At 38.6% G+C, this 17,364-nt stretch overlaps 1 protein-coding gene across 6 annotated transcripts in view; it reads right to left on the reverse strand.

Moving 5' to 3' along the window:
- Positions 1 to 17,364, reverse strand: part of HERC1 (HECT and RLD domain containing E3 ubiquitin protein ligase family member 1) — a 189,887-nt gene that overhangs the window by 18,594 nt on the left and 153,929 nt on the right. For all 6 annotated transcript variants that reach the window (XM_034994000.1, XM_034994002.1, XM_034994004.1 and 3 more), the window contains exons 53-67: positions 16,893 to 17,020; positions 15,474 to 15,674; positions 13,699 to 13,829; positions 12,735 to 12,934; positions 12,256 to 12,361; positions 10,624 to 10,770; positions 9,949 to 10,050; positions 8,515 to 8,688; positions 6,943 to 7,236; positions 5,250 to 5,315; positions 4,974 to 5,099; positions 3,569 to 3,707; positions 2,345 to 2,526; positions 1,346 to 1,501; positions 282 to 404 (exon numbers count right to left, since the gene is read on the reverse strand). In XM_034994000.1, the coding sequence (XP_034849891.1) occupies positions 282 to 404; positions 1,346 to 1,501; positions 2,345 to 2,526; positions 3,569 to 3,707; positions 4,974 to 5,099; positions 5,250 to 5,315; positions 6,943 to 7,236; positions 8,515 to 8,688; positions 9,949 to 10,050; positions 10,624 to 10,770; positions 12,256 to 12,361; positions 12,735 to 12,934; positions 13,699 to 13,829; positions 15,474 to 15,674; positions 16,893 to 17,020 (2,275 nt within the window). The remainder of the gene's footprint in view (positions 1 to 281; positions 405 to 1,345; positions 1,502 to 2,344; positions 2,527 to 3,568; positions 3,708 to 4,973; positions 5,100 to 5,249; positions 5,316 to 6,942; positions 7,237 to 8,514; positions 8,689 to 9,948; positions 10,051 to 10,623; positions 10,771 to 12,255; positions 12,362 to 12,734; positions 12,935 to 13,698; positions 13,830 to 15,473; positions 15,675 to 16,892; positions 17,021 to 17,364) is intronic.

The raw sequence follows: 17,364 nt of genomic DNA on the forward strand, positions 1-17,364 counted from the left end.
CCCCGCATCGGGCTCCCTGCACAGCGGGAGGCCTGCTTCTCCCTCTCCCACTCCCCCTGCTTGTGTTCCCTCTCTCACTGTATCTCTCTCTGTCAAATAAATAAATATTTAAAAAAAATAAAATCAAGATCTAGAATGTTGGACATTTAAGAGTAAGCAATAGACGCTTCTAAACTTCATTATGAATTACTAAAATGTTAAAGGTAAATTATTTCCAACTAAAAAGAAGCACTGACACAGACGAAAACTGCATTGTTTGAAACCCTAAAGGCAATACTGACCTGAGGGGAAGATTTTGCAGTGGAATTTCCTAAGCCTAGCTTTCCATAGTCCCCATCTCCAAAAGCCCACACCATGGAGCCATCAGCTGATACCGCCAATGTGTGGTTTAAGCCACATGCTACCTAAAGAAAGAACAGGGTATTCAGTAAGGCAAAATCATAGCACCTAAACCATATATCTGTTTCTGGGGTTCTTTTCCACTTCAGTGAAAAATTTGGCTATATATATTTTTATTTTAATTTCAGAGCCTCCTGCATATGTTAACAAAATGTGTCAATAAGAAAAAATTCCTAATGTCCACAAATGAAAAAATAACTTTCTTCTTTGAGGTGAAATCCTTCAAATATCTGTGGCTACCTTAGAATCAGAGAACATAAAAGAGGAAAGGTACGTAGAGTCAAAAATACATCAGAGACAGCCTAAGGGATGATAGAGAAAATGATAAAAGTATCTCCTTGTTAAGAGGTAATCTCCATGTGTACAGGACAAGTACTGCTTAAAAGCAGTAGTACCAATGATGCTGCAATTCAGCCACCTACTTCCAAACTACCAGATAGCAGTCACAGAAATCTGTAAGGCTTAAAGGTTTTATATTAAGTTGCATTATGGAGGGGGTTTTAAAACATGTGCACCCTGAATTAATGCTTTCGTTTGTCAAATATGACTTAAAATGTGAATTCTCACACTGGGAAAAAAAATCACGAACAAAAAGGGGCGCCTGAGTGGCTCAGTCGGTTAAGCGGCTGCCTTCAGCTCGGGTCATGATCCCAGGATCCTGGGATCGAGCCCCGCATTGGGCTCCCTGCTCGGCTGAGAGCCTGCTTCTCCTTCTCCCTCTGTCTGCCGCTCTGCCTACTTGTGCTCTCTCTCTATCTCTGTTAAATAAATAAAAATCTTTAATAAAAAAAAAAAATCACGACAAATGATCAAGTAGGCAAACAAATGTACATGAGGTTAAGTGCAACTGATGATTCTTGTCTTCTTTAAAGGGCGGTGTCTCAGTGCACACAAAGGAAATAAGATACTCTGACCAGACGGAACCCATTGTTGACTTATGCCATGCCTGTCCAATCTGATATCCCTCCAGTGCCGTCACTCTCTCTGGAAGTTTTTTGTTAGAGGTGTTTCCAAGACCCAGACGACCGTAGTCACCATTGCCGAAAGTGAGCAGTTTGCCATCTGAAGTTACCACTGCTGAGTGCTTGAAGCCGCAAGACATCTACAGACAGAACCAAGGAGAACAGAACACTTAAGAGGAGGGTATACGGAGAAAGGACGAACTCCGTCACTTTCGGTGATTAATGCAGTAGTAAACTTCACTGACAACTCAGGGCCTTCAAGACCAGTGTGTCCTACCTGCCCAAGTGGCCCTCCTGTTTCCCCAAGCCTGATCTCCCCATCATCCTCAGGAAGACCAAGCTAACCAGCCGCCCCTAGAAGAACTGCTGCTATGGCTTTAGCTGTGTACAGATGACCTAGACGTTACACGCGATAGTAAATGGGAAATTCCTGCGAACTCTTTGGTGCTATGCAATTTTAGAATATCATCCTAGCTCTAGAGAGGAGTTTTCTTCTTTTATAAACTGTGTTCCTAATATTTATAAATAAATGTATCTGTAGAGTATATGTGCTGCTGAAGCGAGCACTAAATGTATCTGTATAAAAAAAATATCATCCTAGATCACTAGTCAATTTTCCAGAACATGCATATGAACTCAACACTTGTAACAATAATGATAAATGTTAAGCTCTGCATTCAACCTATCACTGTATCAAGAACTATGCGGCACGAGCTAAACCCCACTGTGTTTCTTCCAAGCACCTGAAGTACCCCATCCTGGGCCACGGAACTGGCTCAGGAAAAGGGAGTCCGTTCTACTACCAAAGCCATTCAAATTCCTAATAAACTCAAGGATGAACAACCAAAAACAGCGGATCTCTTGTAATGACTCATAATATATTAATATATATAGAGAGAGCATGTGTTACTTAAATTTGAGAATACTGTTCAACAACTAGTATATTTATATTCAAAGGCAAACTGATCCACGTCCTGCCTGACCTGCACCACTTCTTCTCCTTGTAAGGCCTCGATCTGCCTGGGGCGCCGCTGCCTGTCGCTGTTCCCGTGGCCGAGTTTGCCATAATCACCATCTCCCCAGCTAAAGACCTCTCCACTTTCAGTCAGGGCCATTGAGTGCCCATCAGAACCACAAGAAGTCACCAGCTGGGTCACCACAAATCCTGGAACAGAGCAGAAAGCCAACAAGAATCACCGGCTGGTAAAACTCTTTACATGCAGCTGCTACAGAATACTCTTAGCATGAAAAAATACCAAAACTGTCTTAGAAAGAAAGGCAATGTCTTTAATATTAAATCAAATTTGAAGCTATAACCTAGTAAATTGGGAGCAGTCACATAAAATGATGATGACAAGGAAGAAAAGGAGGGTGACAAGGTCAGTTATAGTCATCAAGGCCTATGTTCTAGCCACTCCTAGAAATGCTTTACCTGGAATGTCTCCTTTTCTACTTTCACATGGAACCTATGAGGCAGATATTATCATCACCACTTTTACAAATGGGCTAACCGAGTCACAAAGAGGTCTAGTCTAGCTTGTGCAAGGCCCTAGAGGCAGGATGCAATAATACTGAATAGAACCCTGCCCTCCCATCCCCACTGCTGTGCTCTGGGAGGAAGAGATCTCAAGGAAGAGAACTCAGAACTATTTCAGAATTGGTTCTGAACTCATTGTTACTTGTATGTTTTTACTGAAAAAACCTTCTTGGCTCTCTTTGTAGGCTCTGGAGTCAGTAAAAGTTGACTTAAGAAACAAGCCAGGAGCTCCTGCAGTGGATTCTCCAGACATATTCTTTTTCCAAGTCAGAGAACTCTGACAGAGATGCCCTGTAAAGTCTTTAGTACATTTGCACATTTCCATATAAATTTATTTTTACTTTTTAGGAAACACATGCATGATTATTACTGCTATTAATAGTTGCCTAATTACAGTTTCGCAATTTTAAAGAATTTGTTTACAATCTTCAGTAGGTCTTAGAATAGTTATTTATATCACTGAATTCAAGCACTGCCATGATAAAGAGCTTGCAAAATAACATAGCTTAAAATATGGAAATCAGGCTGTACATCCTAAATGAGAATCTAAAGAAGTGAAAACCCTCTATGACTCTATCTAGCAAAGGTTTGAGATAAGTTCCAACATAAGCTAACATTCCTATAGTTAGACCATAGTCTCTGACCACCTTTTAACTGAGGATAATGTTACCTTGTAGGGCTGAAATAACTGTCAGCACATGAAGGTCATCTGAATTTCCTTGTCCCAATCTGCCATAACTTCCTTCCCCACAAGCCAACACTGTGCCATTGGCCTGGATGACAAAGGTACAATTCTGACCACATATGACCTAGGATAAAAACACACAAATATATTATCCTTTATTATATAGCTTTACCACTTAGAATGATTCTGTGCATACCTAGAATACCTTTATTAATTCTTCTATCCTTTCACTAAAGAGTATGGGGTTCCTACAAGCTCTTGATTATTATAAAACTGCTTACTTAACAAAGAGATGTATGAGGCTCACTGGACTATTTAAAATCATTTAGAACTATCTTATCTACAGGGATTGCAGCCAATTGTGCAGAGCTTATTTATTTATTTTAAAGATTTTATTTATTTGAGAGAGAGAGAGCATGTGCAAATGAGGCAGGGGTAGGAGTTCAGAGAGAGAGAAGGAGATAACATGGAGCAAACTCTGCACTGAGCGCAGAGCCCGACGCAGGGCTCAATGTCACAATCCCAAGACTATGACCAGAGCTAAAATCAAGAGTCAGACACTTAACCAACTGAGCCACCCAGGTGCCCCAATTGTGCAGGGTTTATTTATTTATTTTTAAAGATTTATTTATTTATTTATTTATTTATTTATTTATTTATTTATTTATCTATCAGAAAGAGCGCGCACAAGCAGGGGGAGTGGCAGGCAAAGGGAGAAGCAGACTCCCCACTGAGCAAGGAGCCTGACGGCGGACTTGTTCCCAGGACCCTGGGATCATGACCCGAGCTGAAGGAAGACGCTTAACTGACTGAACCACCCAGGCATCCCCAGAGTTTAAATAATAACATTAACAACAAAACAAACAGAAAGAGGAAAAGGTGAGGGGAAATATTAAAGACTAGCTAGAGATCAAGAAGCGGAAAGCTGAGGGGAAATACACAAGAAAAAGGAGTGCATCCTGGCACTTACTAAGGCGGAGAAGAATGGAAAAGAAAGCAGTGGCCTGAGAGAGGGTTTGGAAATATACTACCACGATTATTAGAGGAGGAGAGGGGTATCAATGAAATCTAGCTAAAGACCCCTGTAAGTTAATGACCACAAAACAGAATCAATAATTAGGAGTATGTTAACTTCTATACATATGTACCCTATAGGCAGGCCTAATGCATCATGATGTTAATTCATTACACTTGAAAGCAAGAAAAATTTAGAACTTATTAACAAAATTTAAGTCTGATAAAAACCCTAGAAAGCTTTTATTTAGAAGGTATACATCATGACTTTGTTTAGTTATTCCTCAATAGATTACACAACAGATAAACTTTATCTGACAGCAAGGAAATTAGAATTGTTAGAGTTTCTTCCTCACTTCTTTACCCTGTTAGTTACCTGTTGGGCCTGTGAGAATGAGGGAGCTGCTGCAGGGACCATTACATTTCTTCCTGCTTCTGCCAGCTGTCCATGCCTGCCAGCACCCCACAGGTAGACATCACATTTACCTCCCAGGTGCCAATCCTAGAAGACCACATTCATCTCAAAATTAGACTCAACCATTCCTTCTAACAAACATGGGCCGGCCTCTATAAGAGACACCAGGTTACAAACAAACAAGCATTTAGTATCAGAAGATTTAATTAGAACCACCATATAGCTATCTTTACTGACCTCAGGTCTGGAAGTTGCCCAAGACATAATTTGTTCATCCATGCCATTAATCCATTTACTGTTATCCTGCAAGACACAGCAAACATCAGGATGAATCTTAATAAATCCTAATCAAGATTTGTTGTTTTTAGAAAATAAAATAAATAAATAAAATAGACCCTCCAACATGGGGCCTGAACTCAGGACCCTGAGATCAAGACCCGAGCTGAGATCAAGAGTTGGATGTTTAACGGAGTGAGCCACCCAGGCACCCCAAGATTTATCTGTTATTAATTAACAACTAAGTCTTCTTTCCATAAAAGAACTTAGTAAATAAGAAAATTTTTTCAATACTTTAAGAAATTACGAGCAGTTTTATAATCATGCCAAACTTGACTATGCATTGTTAATATTTCCCTTTATCATAAACACTTCACAATCAACTATCACTATCACACTGGTGATTCAAAGTTAACCATTTAGGTTTTCTGAGCACCAACAGGTTCAAGGTCATGTGCAGGAGTTACCACCCCTGTGAACTTGCTGTACAGCAGCAGGCAGGTCACTTCATCTTTCTAGGCTTCAATCTCCTCATCTAGGAAATGAAAGATTTGGGGCAAACAGGCTCAAAAGGACACTTTTTTTAAAAAAAGATTTTATTTATTTATTTGAGAGAGAGAGTACATGAGAGAGTGCAAGTTGGGGGGTGGGCAGAGGGAGAGGGAGAAGCAAACTCCCTGCTGAGCAGGGAACCTGACACGGGGCTCCAATCCCAGGACGCCAAGATCATGACCCAAGGTGAAGGAAAATGCTTAACCGACTGACCCACCCAGGCGCCCCAGAAGGACACTTCTTAATTAAAACTGTATTTTAGGGGCACTGCGTGGCTCAGTCAGTTAAGCATCTGCCTTTGGCTCAGGTCATGATCTTAGGGTCCTGGGATCGAGCCCTGCGTCGGCTCCCTGCTCAGCAAGGAGTTGTCTTCTCCCTTTCTTCCCCGCTCATGCTTGCTCCAACTCTGTCTCTCTCTCTCTCAAATAAACAAATAAAATCTTTAAAAAATTTAAAAAAATTATATTTTATAGCTATAAAGAAATTATATTTAGATAATTTCCCTCAATTCATATTTGTTTTATATCTATATTTTTGTATTCAAATGTCTGCGTATGTAAATCTTAACTAAGTAAATAGGTTGTCAGGTCAGGCACTGGCCTGCTCTGTCTACACAGGCATCTCATCTACATCACAGTTTCTACATCTGGACGCTCCCAAATACAATCACAGAAATGACAACTGGAATGCTGTTCTGTATTCTCATTTTATGGTGATTAAAACATGATTAAAGTGGCAAATAATTTAGAATCTTTAGGTGGAATAAATCCCCCAGGATGACCCAGGAAAAGATATTAAAGTATGTATAAAATCAGATACTAAACAAGGAACCTATGGACAAAAAATGAGAAAATATGGGACTCTGTCACCGAAAACCACCAAGTTTACAGGAGCTTCACAGTTCTTGTATAAACAATCTTTGTCATCATAGAGGGCTGCCGTAAGACTGAAAGTGACTACCTGAAAGCAAAATATTTTAAGTTTATCTAAGGGCATGCTTCTAGCTATCCAAGCTAGGAAATACTTACTGACGGTCTGCTACTTGCTAAACACCCGTGATACAATCTCAGCTGTGAACAGTAGCAGCTCATACTACGCTTACCATTAGGAATAGAAGTTCATCCTCTGGAACAGGCTCTAGATCAGGAACAGTAAAAGATTCTGGAAACTGTGCTCCATTGGTCAGGGCTTCAGCAGCCTTTATGGTGGTTGAGAAACATTCTAACCAGGCCCACTCATTTGGATTCCAGGATGCTGGGTCGGGGAGGCAGCTCTGGTGGTGTGGTGGCACTGGAGGGTTACATAACAGCTGATCCAGATGCAGTCCCACAGCAAGGGAAGCCAGACATTGCATGTAGGGGCTATGAACAAGCTGATCACCACAAACCACATGCGGCTAAGAGGAAATACAGGAAAGTCAAACTGAAGAGCCTGTACCAAATATGATAAATTAACCTACTGTATTCTAAAAACCTATAATTGTATTTTTTAAGTTTACTCTTTTTTTACACCTGAAATTAATATTACTCTGTATGTTAACTAAGTGGGATTTAAATAAAAACTTAAAAAAAAACAAAAACACAAAAAATTTATTTTTTTTTTATGATTTTTACTTTGAAATAATTTTTAGATACAACAGAGAGTTAGAGATAGTACAGAGAATTCCTGTAAATCCTTCATAACATCTTATATAACCAAGAAATTAATATTGGCTACAATACCAACTAAACCACAGGACTTTATTTGGTTTTCCCACTAATGCCCCTTTTCTGTTCCAGGATCCAATCCAGGACATCACATGCATTTAGCAGTATATTTTCACTATAGTTTTTCGTGAATAGTAATAATAATGATAAGCAGATAACTAAACCACGACGACCTGCTCCCTTCTCACATTTCCTTCTTTACAAGAGAATCCTGGTAGCCATCAAGGGAGATCCCTCTTCCGTGGCCCTCCCTAACTGTAGCAGAGCAACTCTGTGAGACGCTGAGTGATTCAGAAAAGAAAACTTGGGCAAATACATCAGTGAAGTTAACCGGATGCAGTAACAGCTGATTGCATTAATGTAGCTTGGCCAAAAAAGAAGAAAAAAGCCCCAGAGAGCTCTGCCTAGGGGCAACACAGTGTGACTACTGAGGGCTGGAAGACCTGGATCACAGCCTGGGCTACAGGTGCAAATTCCCTTATTCCTCATTCTAGTATTGAAGGACCCTACTCAGTTCAGCCTTACCTCTTCCACTAAACTTTCCACATGGATTCACCCGATAAACAATATTCACCCTGACACCCATATCCACCCCACACCTCCCAACTTCAGGATGGCAAAACCATACAAAAATAAATTAATGGGTCAGAAAAGGGAAGATGATACTCTGCAGCACAGGTATTGTAAGAAGTTTTGGAGTGAATAAGTAATCTGAAAAAAAAAATTATACAAACACTATACAAATTTGAGGGTTATTTTAAAATTTTACTCCCATTAAAATAAAGTAAAAGCAGGCTGAGGATTACTGAACAACCATTTTAGACATGACTTAACTGTTCTGATTCTGCCAAATAGCCCCACTCATTTTCCTCAGACTTTATGCTCTTGAGGAATAAACTCAAAGCTGCAATTTAAATTCCGGAGCAGCAATCATCTGTAGGTCTGCGGCAGTGAGTGTCATCAGTTACCTTTTCATAGGCATACTGCTCCTGAAGCATCACGGGTAGCCGCTCCAGAAACGCTCTCATGCAGGGAGCCATGTTTAATCCCAGAACACCCTGCTGTTTCAGGGCTGTCCTACAGGTTGCTAAAACGTGATTGGCGGCAGCCCATTCTGCTGTACAATTCACGACCAAAACATCCTGATGGAAAACAAACCATGCCGTGTGGTATGTTTGTTTAAGTAAAAAATAAAAGAGAGAATTTTATTAGCGTTCATATCTGAAATTCTTTCCAGTTATTGCATTGAACACTTTTGCTGTTTGGGACATTTTATGCTGTACCTTTAATACCTATGAACTTCAAAATATCCTAAATGTTGTCTAAGTAAAAACAAGTGAATAAGAATAACCATAAAATTTGTGAGCTACCTTGCATTTGCTGATTCTCCTTAAAAAGAGACATGTGAATTCGTTACTATTTCACAGGACTTGGAGGACAAGGTATCTAGGATATTTCAAAAGCGTGACATGACACAAGGGTACCAGAGGAAGGAGTCCTCTGCCTGCTGAGGGACATAACTGCAAGAGAAGCAGCACTGTTCTAATTGTGGCTGTAGGATTTATTCTACAAAGGCCACCATTGCCTTGGCTCTGATTCTGTATTTTACTTCTAGTAAGACTGTTCATGCAGGTTTACAGTTCAATTTAAAAATCTTTTAACTAATAAAATGTAAATTAAAGTAGCACCTTGGCTTCTATTCATTAAGGGTATAAACAGGAAGACTGCAGGAGATAATGTCATATCAGAATTACTTCAAAGCAGGGGGCTATTATTTTTTTTTTAAACTAGAATATTACATTTGAAAGCCAAGATACATTTTGTATACTTGAGTTCAAGTGTCTTTAGTCCTCCTTTTTATTTATTTATTTATTTTAAGATTTTATTTATTTGACAGAGACAGAGATAGCGAGAGCAGGAACACAAGCAGCAGGAGTGGGAGAGGGAGAAGCAGGCTTCCCGCGGAGCAGGGAGCCCGATGTGGGGCTCAATCCCAGGACCCTGGGATCATGACCTGAGCCGAAGGCAGATGCTTAATGACTGAGCCACCCAGGTGCCTGGTCCTCCTTTTTAGAAAAAATTCTTTTGAGACAGTTTAGTGCTACCTCAAAAAATCATGGCAGAAAGTAAAAATCCACTTTATAACTTCTAGTGGAAATTAAGTTGTTCAATAATTAAACATTTTCACCAAAGTCTAGGGTATAGTAGGAAGAGTACTAGATTACAAATCAGGAGGCCTAGGCTAGTTTTCCTATCACTAAATAGTTATATTATCTTGGGCAAGTAATAAGCTCTCTGGCTATCAGTTTTCTCCTCTTTTACGTAAAGTGGGCTGCTTAGACTATAATTCTAAGGTACCTTATAGACTTATACCCTAGAATTTAATGTAATTGCAAAATTACCTTTGATCTATTTGAGCAAGCAGCTACCCCAACATCTGGAATCCATACTGTGGTCTGAATAGCTCCAGAGCCTATCACAACAGTTTGCAAGACAGAGCCATCCTAAAATGAGATGTATTTATATCAGTACAAATCACTTAACCTTAGTCTTTATTTTTTTTAAAAAAAGATTTATTTATTTGTTTTGAGAGAGAGAGTATGCGCACAAAAGCGAGTGGTGGGGGTGGGGGGTAGAGGCATGAGCAAGGGGAGAAGGAGAGGGAGAGAATCCCAATCAGACTCCCTGCTGAGCACAGAGCCCAGCTCGGGACTCAATCCCACAACCCCGAGATCATGACCTGAGCCAAAACAAAGTCAGATGCTTAACCCACTGAGCCACCCAGGCGCCCCAGTCCTCATTTACATTTTAAATTTATACTTCACATTCACAAAAACATATTCTAAAATCTATACCAGCTAAATTTAGCAATGTCCAATTACATAGCTACTCTCCAATTTTCTGGGGTCTTTTCTAGATGACTTTGAAACTATATCAATAAGAAAAATTAAAGGGTAGAGAATTTTGAGAAGAGTTTCTTGAGTGTCCAAGATATTAGTACACACAAAATATTCCTAAGATTAGTTGGGTTAAATTTTATTATATGTAAGTTATAAAAATAACATCTATATTCTTACCCTTAAAGACCAAATGTTCATGAGCCCACCTAGTCCACCAGACACGAGGGCCAACCCATCAGAACTAAAGGCAACAGTCCGGACAGGGGTGATGTGTCCCCGCAGCTGATAAACACACTTGGCTCCGGTCGATTTCCTATATCCATCCTGCAATTTATTTTTATTTTTAATATATATTGTAATTAAAACAAATTTATAGATTCAAGATTTAGAATTCATTCTTGAAAATTTTATATTTTATAATTTAGCATAAAATTGGGGAGGAGGGAAGGGTAACTCTCTCCTAAGGTTTAGCTTGAGAAAATAATAAAATATCAACCTGGTTCTCCTTTGCTTCTTTGAAGCTGAGTTTCATCTTTTTTTGACACACTTCCAAGTAAATCTCCTATTCTTCAAACTAGCAGAAATTACATTTCTAAAGCCTGACATTTCTAAGTTTTAATTATCCCTCAGAGATAGAAAAATTCTAACTTATGCTTTTTAATGAGTGTTTTAATTTTTAAATTTAGCTTTATGTAATTTTCATTTTTAGCGCCTAAAATTCATGAATTGCACATGTTGGTTCTCTATTGACCAGGTACTTCTTTTTGTTGGCCGATGGCTCTGACTGCCACATGGTGTCTATTTTCATGTTTGCTGTGCAGGTTTTAGAAGTGAGATAGGTGAGGCGTGTCCAAAGGTCTACTGTCTAGCACAAAGAGCAAATCAGATTTATCTCTAGTGCTTTTCCACCTCCACTTCTGTGACATTTTCCTTCCATTAGTGAGCTATTTACTTCTCCCTCTTCACCCCTTTCTCCTTCTTCCTTCTAGTTTTGATGGAGTATAATACCAGATGTATGTATTTACCCAAAGATGACATAAGGCATATTTCTTCCAGGGGTATTTGTATCATGAGCAAAAGAGAGAGCAACAGAGGATGCAAACTGTTAGCTCAGGGAGGCCATTTGACTGGCCACCTGGTGTTTTAAAGAATTTTAAGTCAGGTGCCAAGGTTTAGTATTGGGAGATTTTACTTAAAACACTGGATTTTTTACTTCTATCAGAAAAAAATGAGACAATCTGGTGACAATAGTCTCATTTCTGGAGGGTGACAATCAAGTCTGTGGCAGCTGTGTCCTTTATAGGAAGCATGCATACTTCTAGGTTTTTTGTTTGTTTTTACCCTCTCCATACCTCCAACTCCTAGCTTCTAGATGGCCCTGTAAGCATCTATCTGAATTTGTAACCTCTGTTCAAGTTAAAGGCATTATTCTTCATAGGTAGAATTCTGGTATCAGCAGGAGGTTCTTTGGTTGGACGGGGGTGCTCCTGTGGTGCTATCTCACTGTACTGAAGACTTAACTTACGACTTCTCTATCCATAGTTTCCAATATATCCAGTCCCATAAATGATCACCACTCAATATTTCTTGAATATCTCGCTTTAATAAGCAAACATGCTGTCCTGACTTATAAAAAATAAAGCTAATTCAGAAAACACACAAAATATGACAATTATTCATGTTTCCCTAATGGATCCTGCTCTTTTGCATACTAAGTATTGAGTATCTCAGTAATCACAGAGGATTACTTTGATAACATATACCATCTATGGTTTCAGATAAGATCTTCAAAAGCACCAGAACATTTACCTGGCAACTGGACTCCTGGTCCCACCATCCTTCTGAACTAGTCACACTGGTCTGTTGTATATCTTGTGGAATACACCAAACACATACTAAGCCACTCTGACAGCCACTTAAAAAAATTGATCATATAAAACCAAAACATGTCAATATGCAGAAGTAAATATATTTTCAAATAGTAATTAAGACCTGATAAAAACTACTACAATATTATTTTTAAAATTATTTATAATAGGTATGCTATAATCTTTTATAAGAAATATAAACAGAATCTATATTCTGCAACATCACACCAAGTTAAGGAGATCGCATAGCAAGTTCCACATTGAAAACTGTTCTCTATTTGTGTAAGACCATCTTATGGTATTACACATTATAAGAATAGTAACGGGCAATAAGGCCATTTAAGACTACTGCTGCTAAGTAACAGTCTATACTTAATATAAAAATTAAGATACACACACACACACAAAATTATAACATACGTAGCCATCAGTAAATGCAATTTGGATCCTTTCCCTGGGAGGCTGCACCAAGCGATGCCGTTTACAATAGATGGATGGCAGAGTGAATGTAGACAACGCCAGCATCCTGAAATAGGCCCCCAGAGTTTCACATTTTCTTCTTTGGCACATGTCATAAGAATATGACCTGTTGGGTCCCACTTCATACTAACAAGAGTATCCTTAAAATGGTAGAAAGAGAGAAAAATCATGGTAATGCTTCCTTCACGAACACTTTAAACTCAGTAATTTATGACCTATACTTCCATCACTCAATTATTTTGAAATCAACATTTTATGCAAGTAAGATACTGTTATTCCCAATCACTAGACCAACTCACCCTGTAATATAGTCTGCATTATATATATTTGCTGCAGCCAAAGTTCAGTAAATGTTAGCTGGATAAATGAATTATGAAATTCTGGTTCAGAAGGAATATTCATCTTTCATTAGCATTTTTAATAGTTTTATTCATTTGTAATCATTAAAATATGAAAAAGAAGGAACTTAAAAAAGAGGCACCCCTCATAACAAAATAGTGAATATGAGAATCTAAGACATATTATGTGTTTATATGGTTGTCATCATTGTGTTCTGACACTTTTTTATTTTTACCCTCCTTCAAACCTTCCAACTCCTGCCTTCATGCACTAATGCCTCTGTAATCATCAGAACCGGCAATCTCTTTTTAAGGTAAAAGAATCATTCTTCATAGATGGAGTTTCTAGCATTTGACAGGGTGTTTCTATTTCAGTTTTGGTTTTACTTCTTGGCTTGATGGTTTTCTTACATAGACTTTTCCATGCATATACACGGTCCAAAGACTTTAACAGTAAAATATCAAATCATAAGTGCCTGGTGTAAAACAGTTTAAAAAAACTAGTGCCAAGCAATACTATATAATAAAAAACAAGAAAAAGTAACCATCTGGTAAAGATGCTTTACCTTATGTGCATCAATTAGAACAATGCCTCCTTTCTCAAGTGGTTCTTTTGTTCCCAGTAATAACTTTCCATCAAAATATCCCACTGCAAATGGTCTATCTTCACTGAACCAAGCAATGCAAGTTACAGACACTAACATGGTAAAAACAAAAATTTTAAAAAGAAAAAAAGACGTTAAGTGACTCCTTTGTCATTGTCTAACTTAAGACAGATTTTGCAACAAATATATGCTACCACAACCACTGCAAGTAAGTTTCCAAATCTTTAATGCATTTATTAGACAAAAGATAGGCTAAGAGCAGGGATTCTGGGTAACCCACTTTAAAAGTGTTATTTATTTACTTATTTAAAAAGATTTTATTTATGGCACAGAGAGAGAGAGCATGAGCACATGCACAAGCAGGGGGAGTGGCAGGCAGAGGGAGAAGCAGACTCCCCGCTGACCAGGAAGCCTGATGCAGGCTCAATTCCAAGATCTGGAGATCATGAACTGAGCCGAAGGCAGACACTTAACCAACTGAGCCACCCAGGTGCCCCTAAAAGTGTTATTTATAAGTGATAAGGACTACCCTCATTTTTAATCTTTCATTTTTTTCAGGTGATTATTGAAAAATTAAATTTCCTTGCTGATTCCAAGTCAATGTACTGGCCTCTTTCCTTTTGGACCAGATTCTACCATGAAACTGAGAAATGAAATAACCCAAGTCATAGAAAGAAAATTACCTGTCCCTTCTTTTGCTTAATATTCCCTACTCAGTGTGTTTCCATATTCTACCTTACATGTCCCATTTCTAACAATCTATATTCATATTTGCTTCTTTAAATGGAAGGCTATAAGAGAGGTAAAAAACAAAAACAAAAACAAAAACAAAACCCAGTGTTTATCTGTGGGAGTAGAATGGGGACATGGGAACTGAGTAGGTGGGAAAATGACTTTTCACTGTTTATCTTTTTAAACTTAAAAATTTTTCAACCCCATAAAGGCATTACCGATTTAAAAAAATTAAATTAGGGGTGCCTGGGTGGCTCAGTCGTTAAGCGTCTGCCTTCGGCTCAGGTCATGATCTCGGGGTCCTGAGATCGAGCCCTGCATCAGGCTCCCTGCCCGGCAGGAAGCCTGCTTCTCCCTCTCCCACTCCCCCTGCTTGTGTTCCCTCTCTTGCTGTGTCTCTCTCTGTCAAATAAATAAAATCTTAAAAAAAAAAAAATTAATTAATTTAATTAAACAAAACAAAACAAAACAAACCTCATTCTATTCTGCTAATAGAATACCATGTAAGCTGGGACTGTGATCTATGAAATGTTCCAATCCCCCAAAACAACTAACTATGTAGTAAGATAGGCCTAGGCATCCAAAGGGAACACAGAGAAAATAAATGAAGGTAGACTTCCTACTATTTCTTGTCACACCAGGAACTTCCCTCTGCCTCCTCCCATTTCCTCAATTTCACTTCTACCAATGATTATAATTTTTTTCTCTTGGACATTCCTAACTTTCAAGGGAGACTTGGAGCCCTACTCTAAGTGTTCAGATACTTACACAAAGGATGAATGACATATAATACTATTAGATCTCATTCTGGCAGAGATGTATTATAGGTGTTGGAAGAGAAGTATCTTTCAACTTCGTAACTAATTAAAATGAAATACCAACCGGAAAATTTAGAGAACAAAGCCAAAAGTAGTATTCATTTAACATTTTTAAAAGTGCCAAAAAATTAAGTTTTCTTGATTGGGGGAATATATTCTCAGTTAGACACAAGTCCAGTCATTTACCATCCTTTCGATAGCAATGCTCCAATTCTCGACGGTGCATGGTTGATACATCAACAACTTCAATCAGTCCTAGAGATCCATCCATCCGTCCCACCAACAATAATTCTGGAGACTCTCCTGACCAGGCTGTAGCTGGACCTTCCTCTGGCCAAGCCAGGGCAGATACCCAATGAGGCTGAATATCTACCAATCCTTTTCCTCCTAAAGCGGGAGAAAATATTAATAGTTGTTACTAATTTCTCAAAAACTGTAATACAAAAATAACTACTACTTAATTCTAATAGTACACTCAAGGCAGTCCCCAATTTCCTAATAGACTAAGAATGAATATGACTACAAGGCAGGATCCTTTATTTATATACTACACATGATTATCAAATTCATAGGCTTTTCTGTAACTACTAATGGGACAAAAATGATAGCTTTATTAAAGGGGGAGTAAAGGAAAATATTCAGTATAGAAATGTCAAATGCTTAATTAAGTCCTCTCCTATAATTACTGATAATGAAACATAAGAAATTTCCCCACAGTTAAGGCTAGCTGTTCCTTCAAATATGTGAAACAGATAGTCATTCTTTAAATACGCAAAAACAAACAAAAATATGGATAAGCCCAAGTTACAATAATGATTTTTACTTTTCAGACATGTTATTAGAAATTGACAAGAGTTTGTACTTGTGAAATGAACAATTTTAATAGAAATATTTCAAGTGATTCAAAAGAATCTATCACTAAAAATTCATAGCTCAAATCCTATTCTGAACACTTATAGTAGTACATGAAAAGAATTTTTAGTTTATAGCTACCAGATTAGTTGAAACTCCTAGAAAAAAGTCAGGAAATGAGCATATCCTCTAATGGATTTTTTTAAACAATTTTATTTATTTATTTGTCAGAGAGATAGAGAAGGCAGGGGGAAGTAGGGGGAGCTGCAGAGGCAGAGGGAGAAGCAGACTGCCCACGGAGCAGGGAGCCCGATGCGGGACTCGATCCCAGGACCCTGGGATCATAACCTGAGCCGAAAGCAGACACTTAACTGACTGAGCCACCCAGGCTTCCCTTATTAATTTTTAAAAAGACTTTATTTATTTGAGAAAGAGCATGAGGCAGGGGGAGGGGCAGAGGGAGAGGGAGAAGTAGAAGTAGACGCCCCGCTGAGCAAAGAGCTCACGTGATGATCCATCCCAGGACCTGGAATCATGCCCCGAGCCGAAGGCAGACACTTAACTGACCAAGCCACCCAGGCGCCCCCATCATCCTCTTTAATTTAAACCAAAAAATGCATAGATCTACAACTTTAATTTAAACCAAAAAATGCATAGATCTATGTGAGTTTCGAGAGTATTTGGACTCAGAAAGCTAAGAAAAAGGCTTAAAAAGTACCTTCAGTATTTTGCTAGTATTGGCATGACTCTTACCATTAACTTGCCAAATATTCACCATCTTTTCCAAGGCCCCAGCTAGGTATTTACCACTGATACTCCAGGAAACAGGTGAGAAACTTGGATCACTGGGTGACCCCAGGCTTTCCTCAGCATCTCCTTCTCTAGAATATGAGAGACACATATGGGATTCTAATCTTGATCATCCAAAAATATACTAACCCCCAAATCTTAAAATAAAGGTTTTGTATGGACTAGAGTACATAATACAGATTCTTAATTTCGAAAGCCTGGCTAGCAGAATTTGACAATCACATATTCACTAGTGTTTATCACGATGTGAAAAATGTAGAATTACAAAAGAGTGATCCTTAGACTACTCATTTAATGTAGTGCTTACCTTGTCAACAAAGACATTCTGATTCTTTTTTTTTTTTTTTTACGATTTTATTTATTTGACAGAGACACAGTGAGAGAGGGAACACAAGCAGGGGGAGTGGGAGAGGGA

The sequence above is a fragment of the Mirounga leonina genome, unplaced genomic scaffold (assembly GCF_011800145.1).
Source record: "Mirounga leonina isolate KUSES-001 unplaced genomic scaffold, KU_Mleo_1.0 Mir_91, whole genome shotgun sequence".
NCBI classification, from domain to species: domain Eukaryota; kingdom Metazoa; phylum Chordata; class Mammalia; order Carnivora; family Phocidae; genus Mirounga; species Mirounga leonina.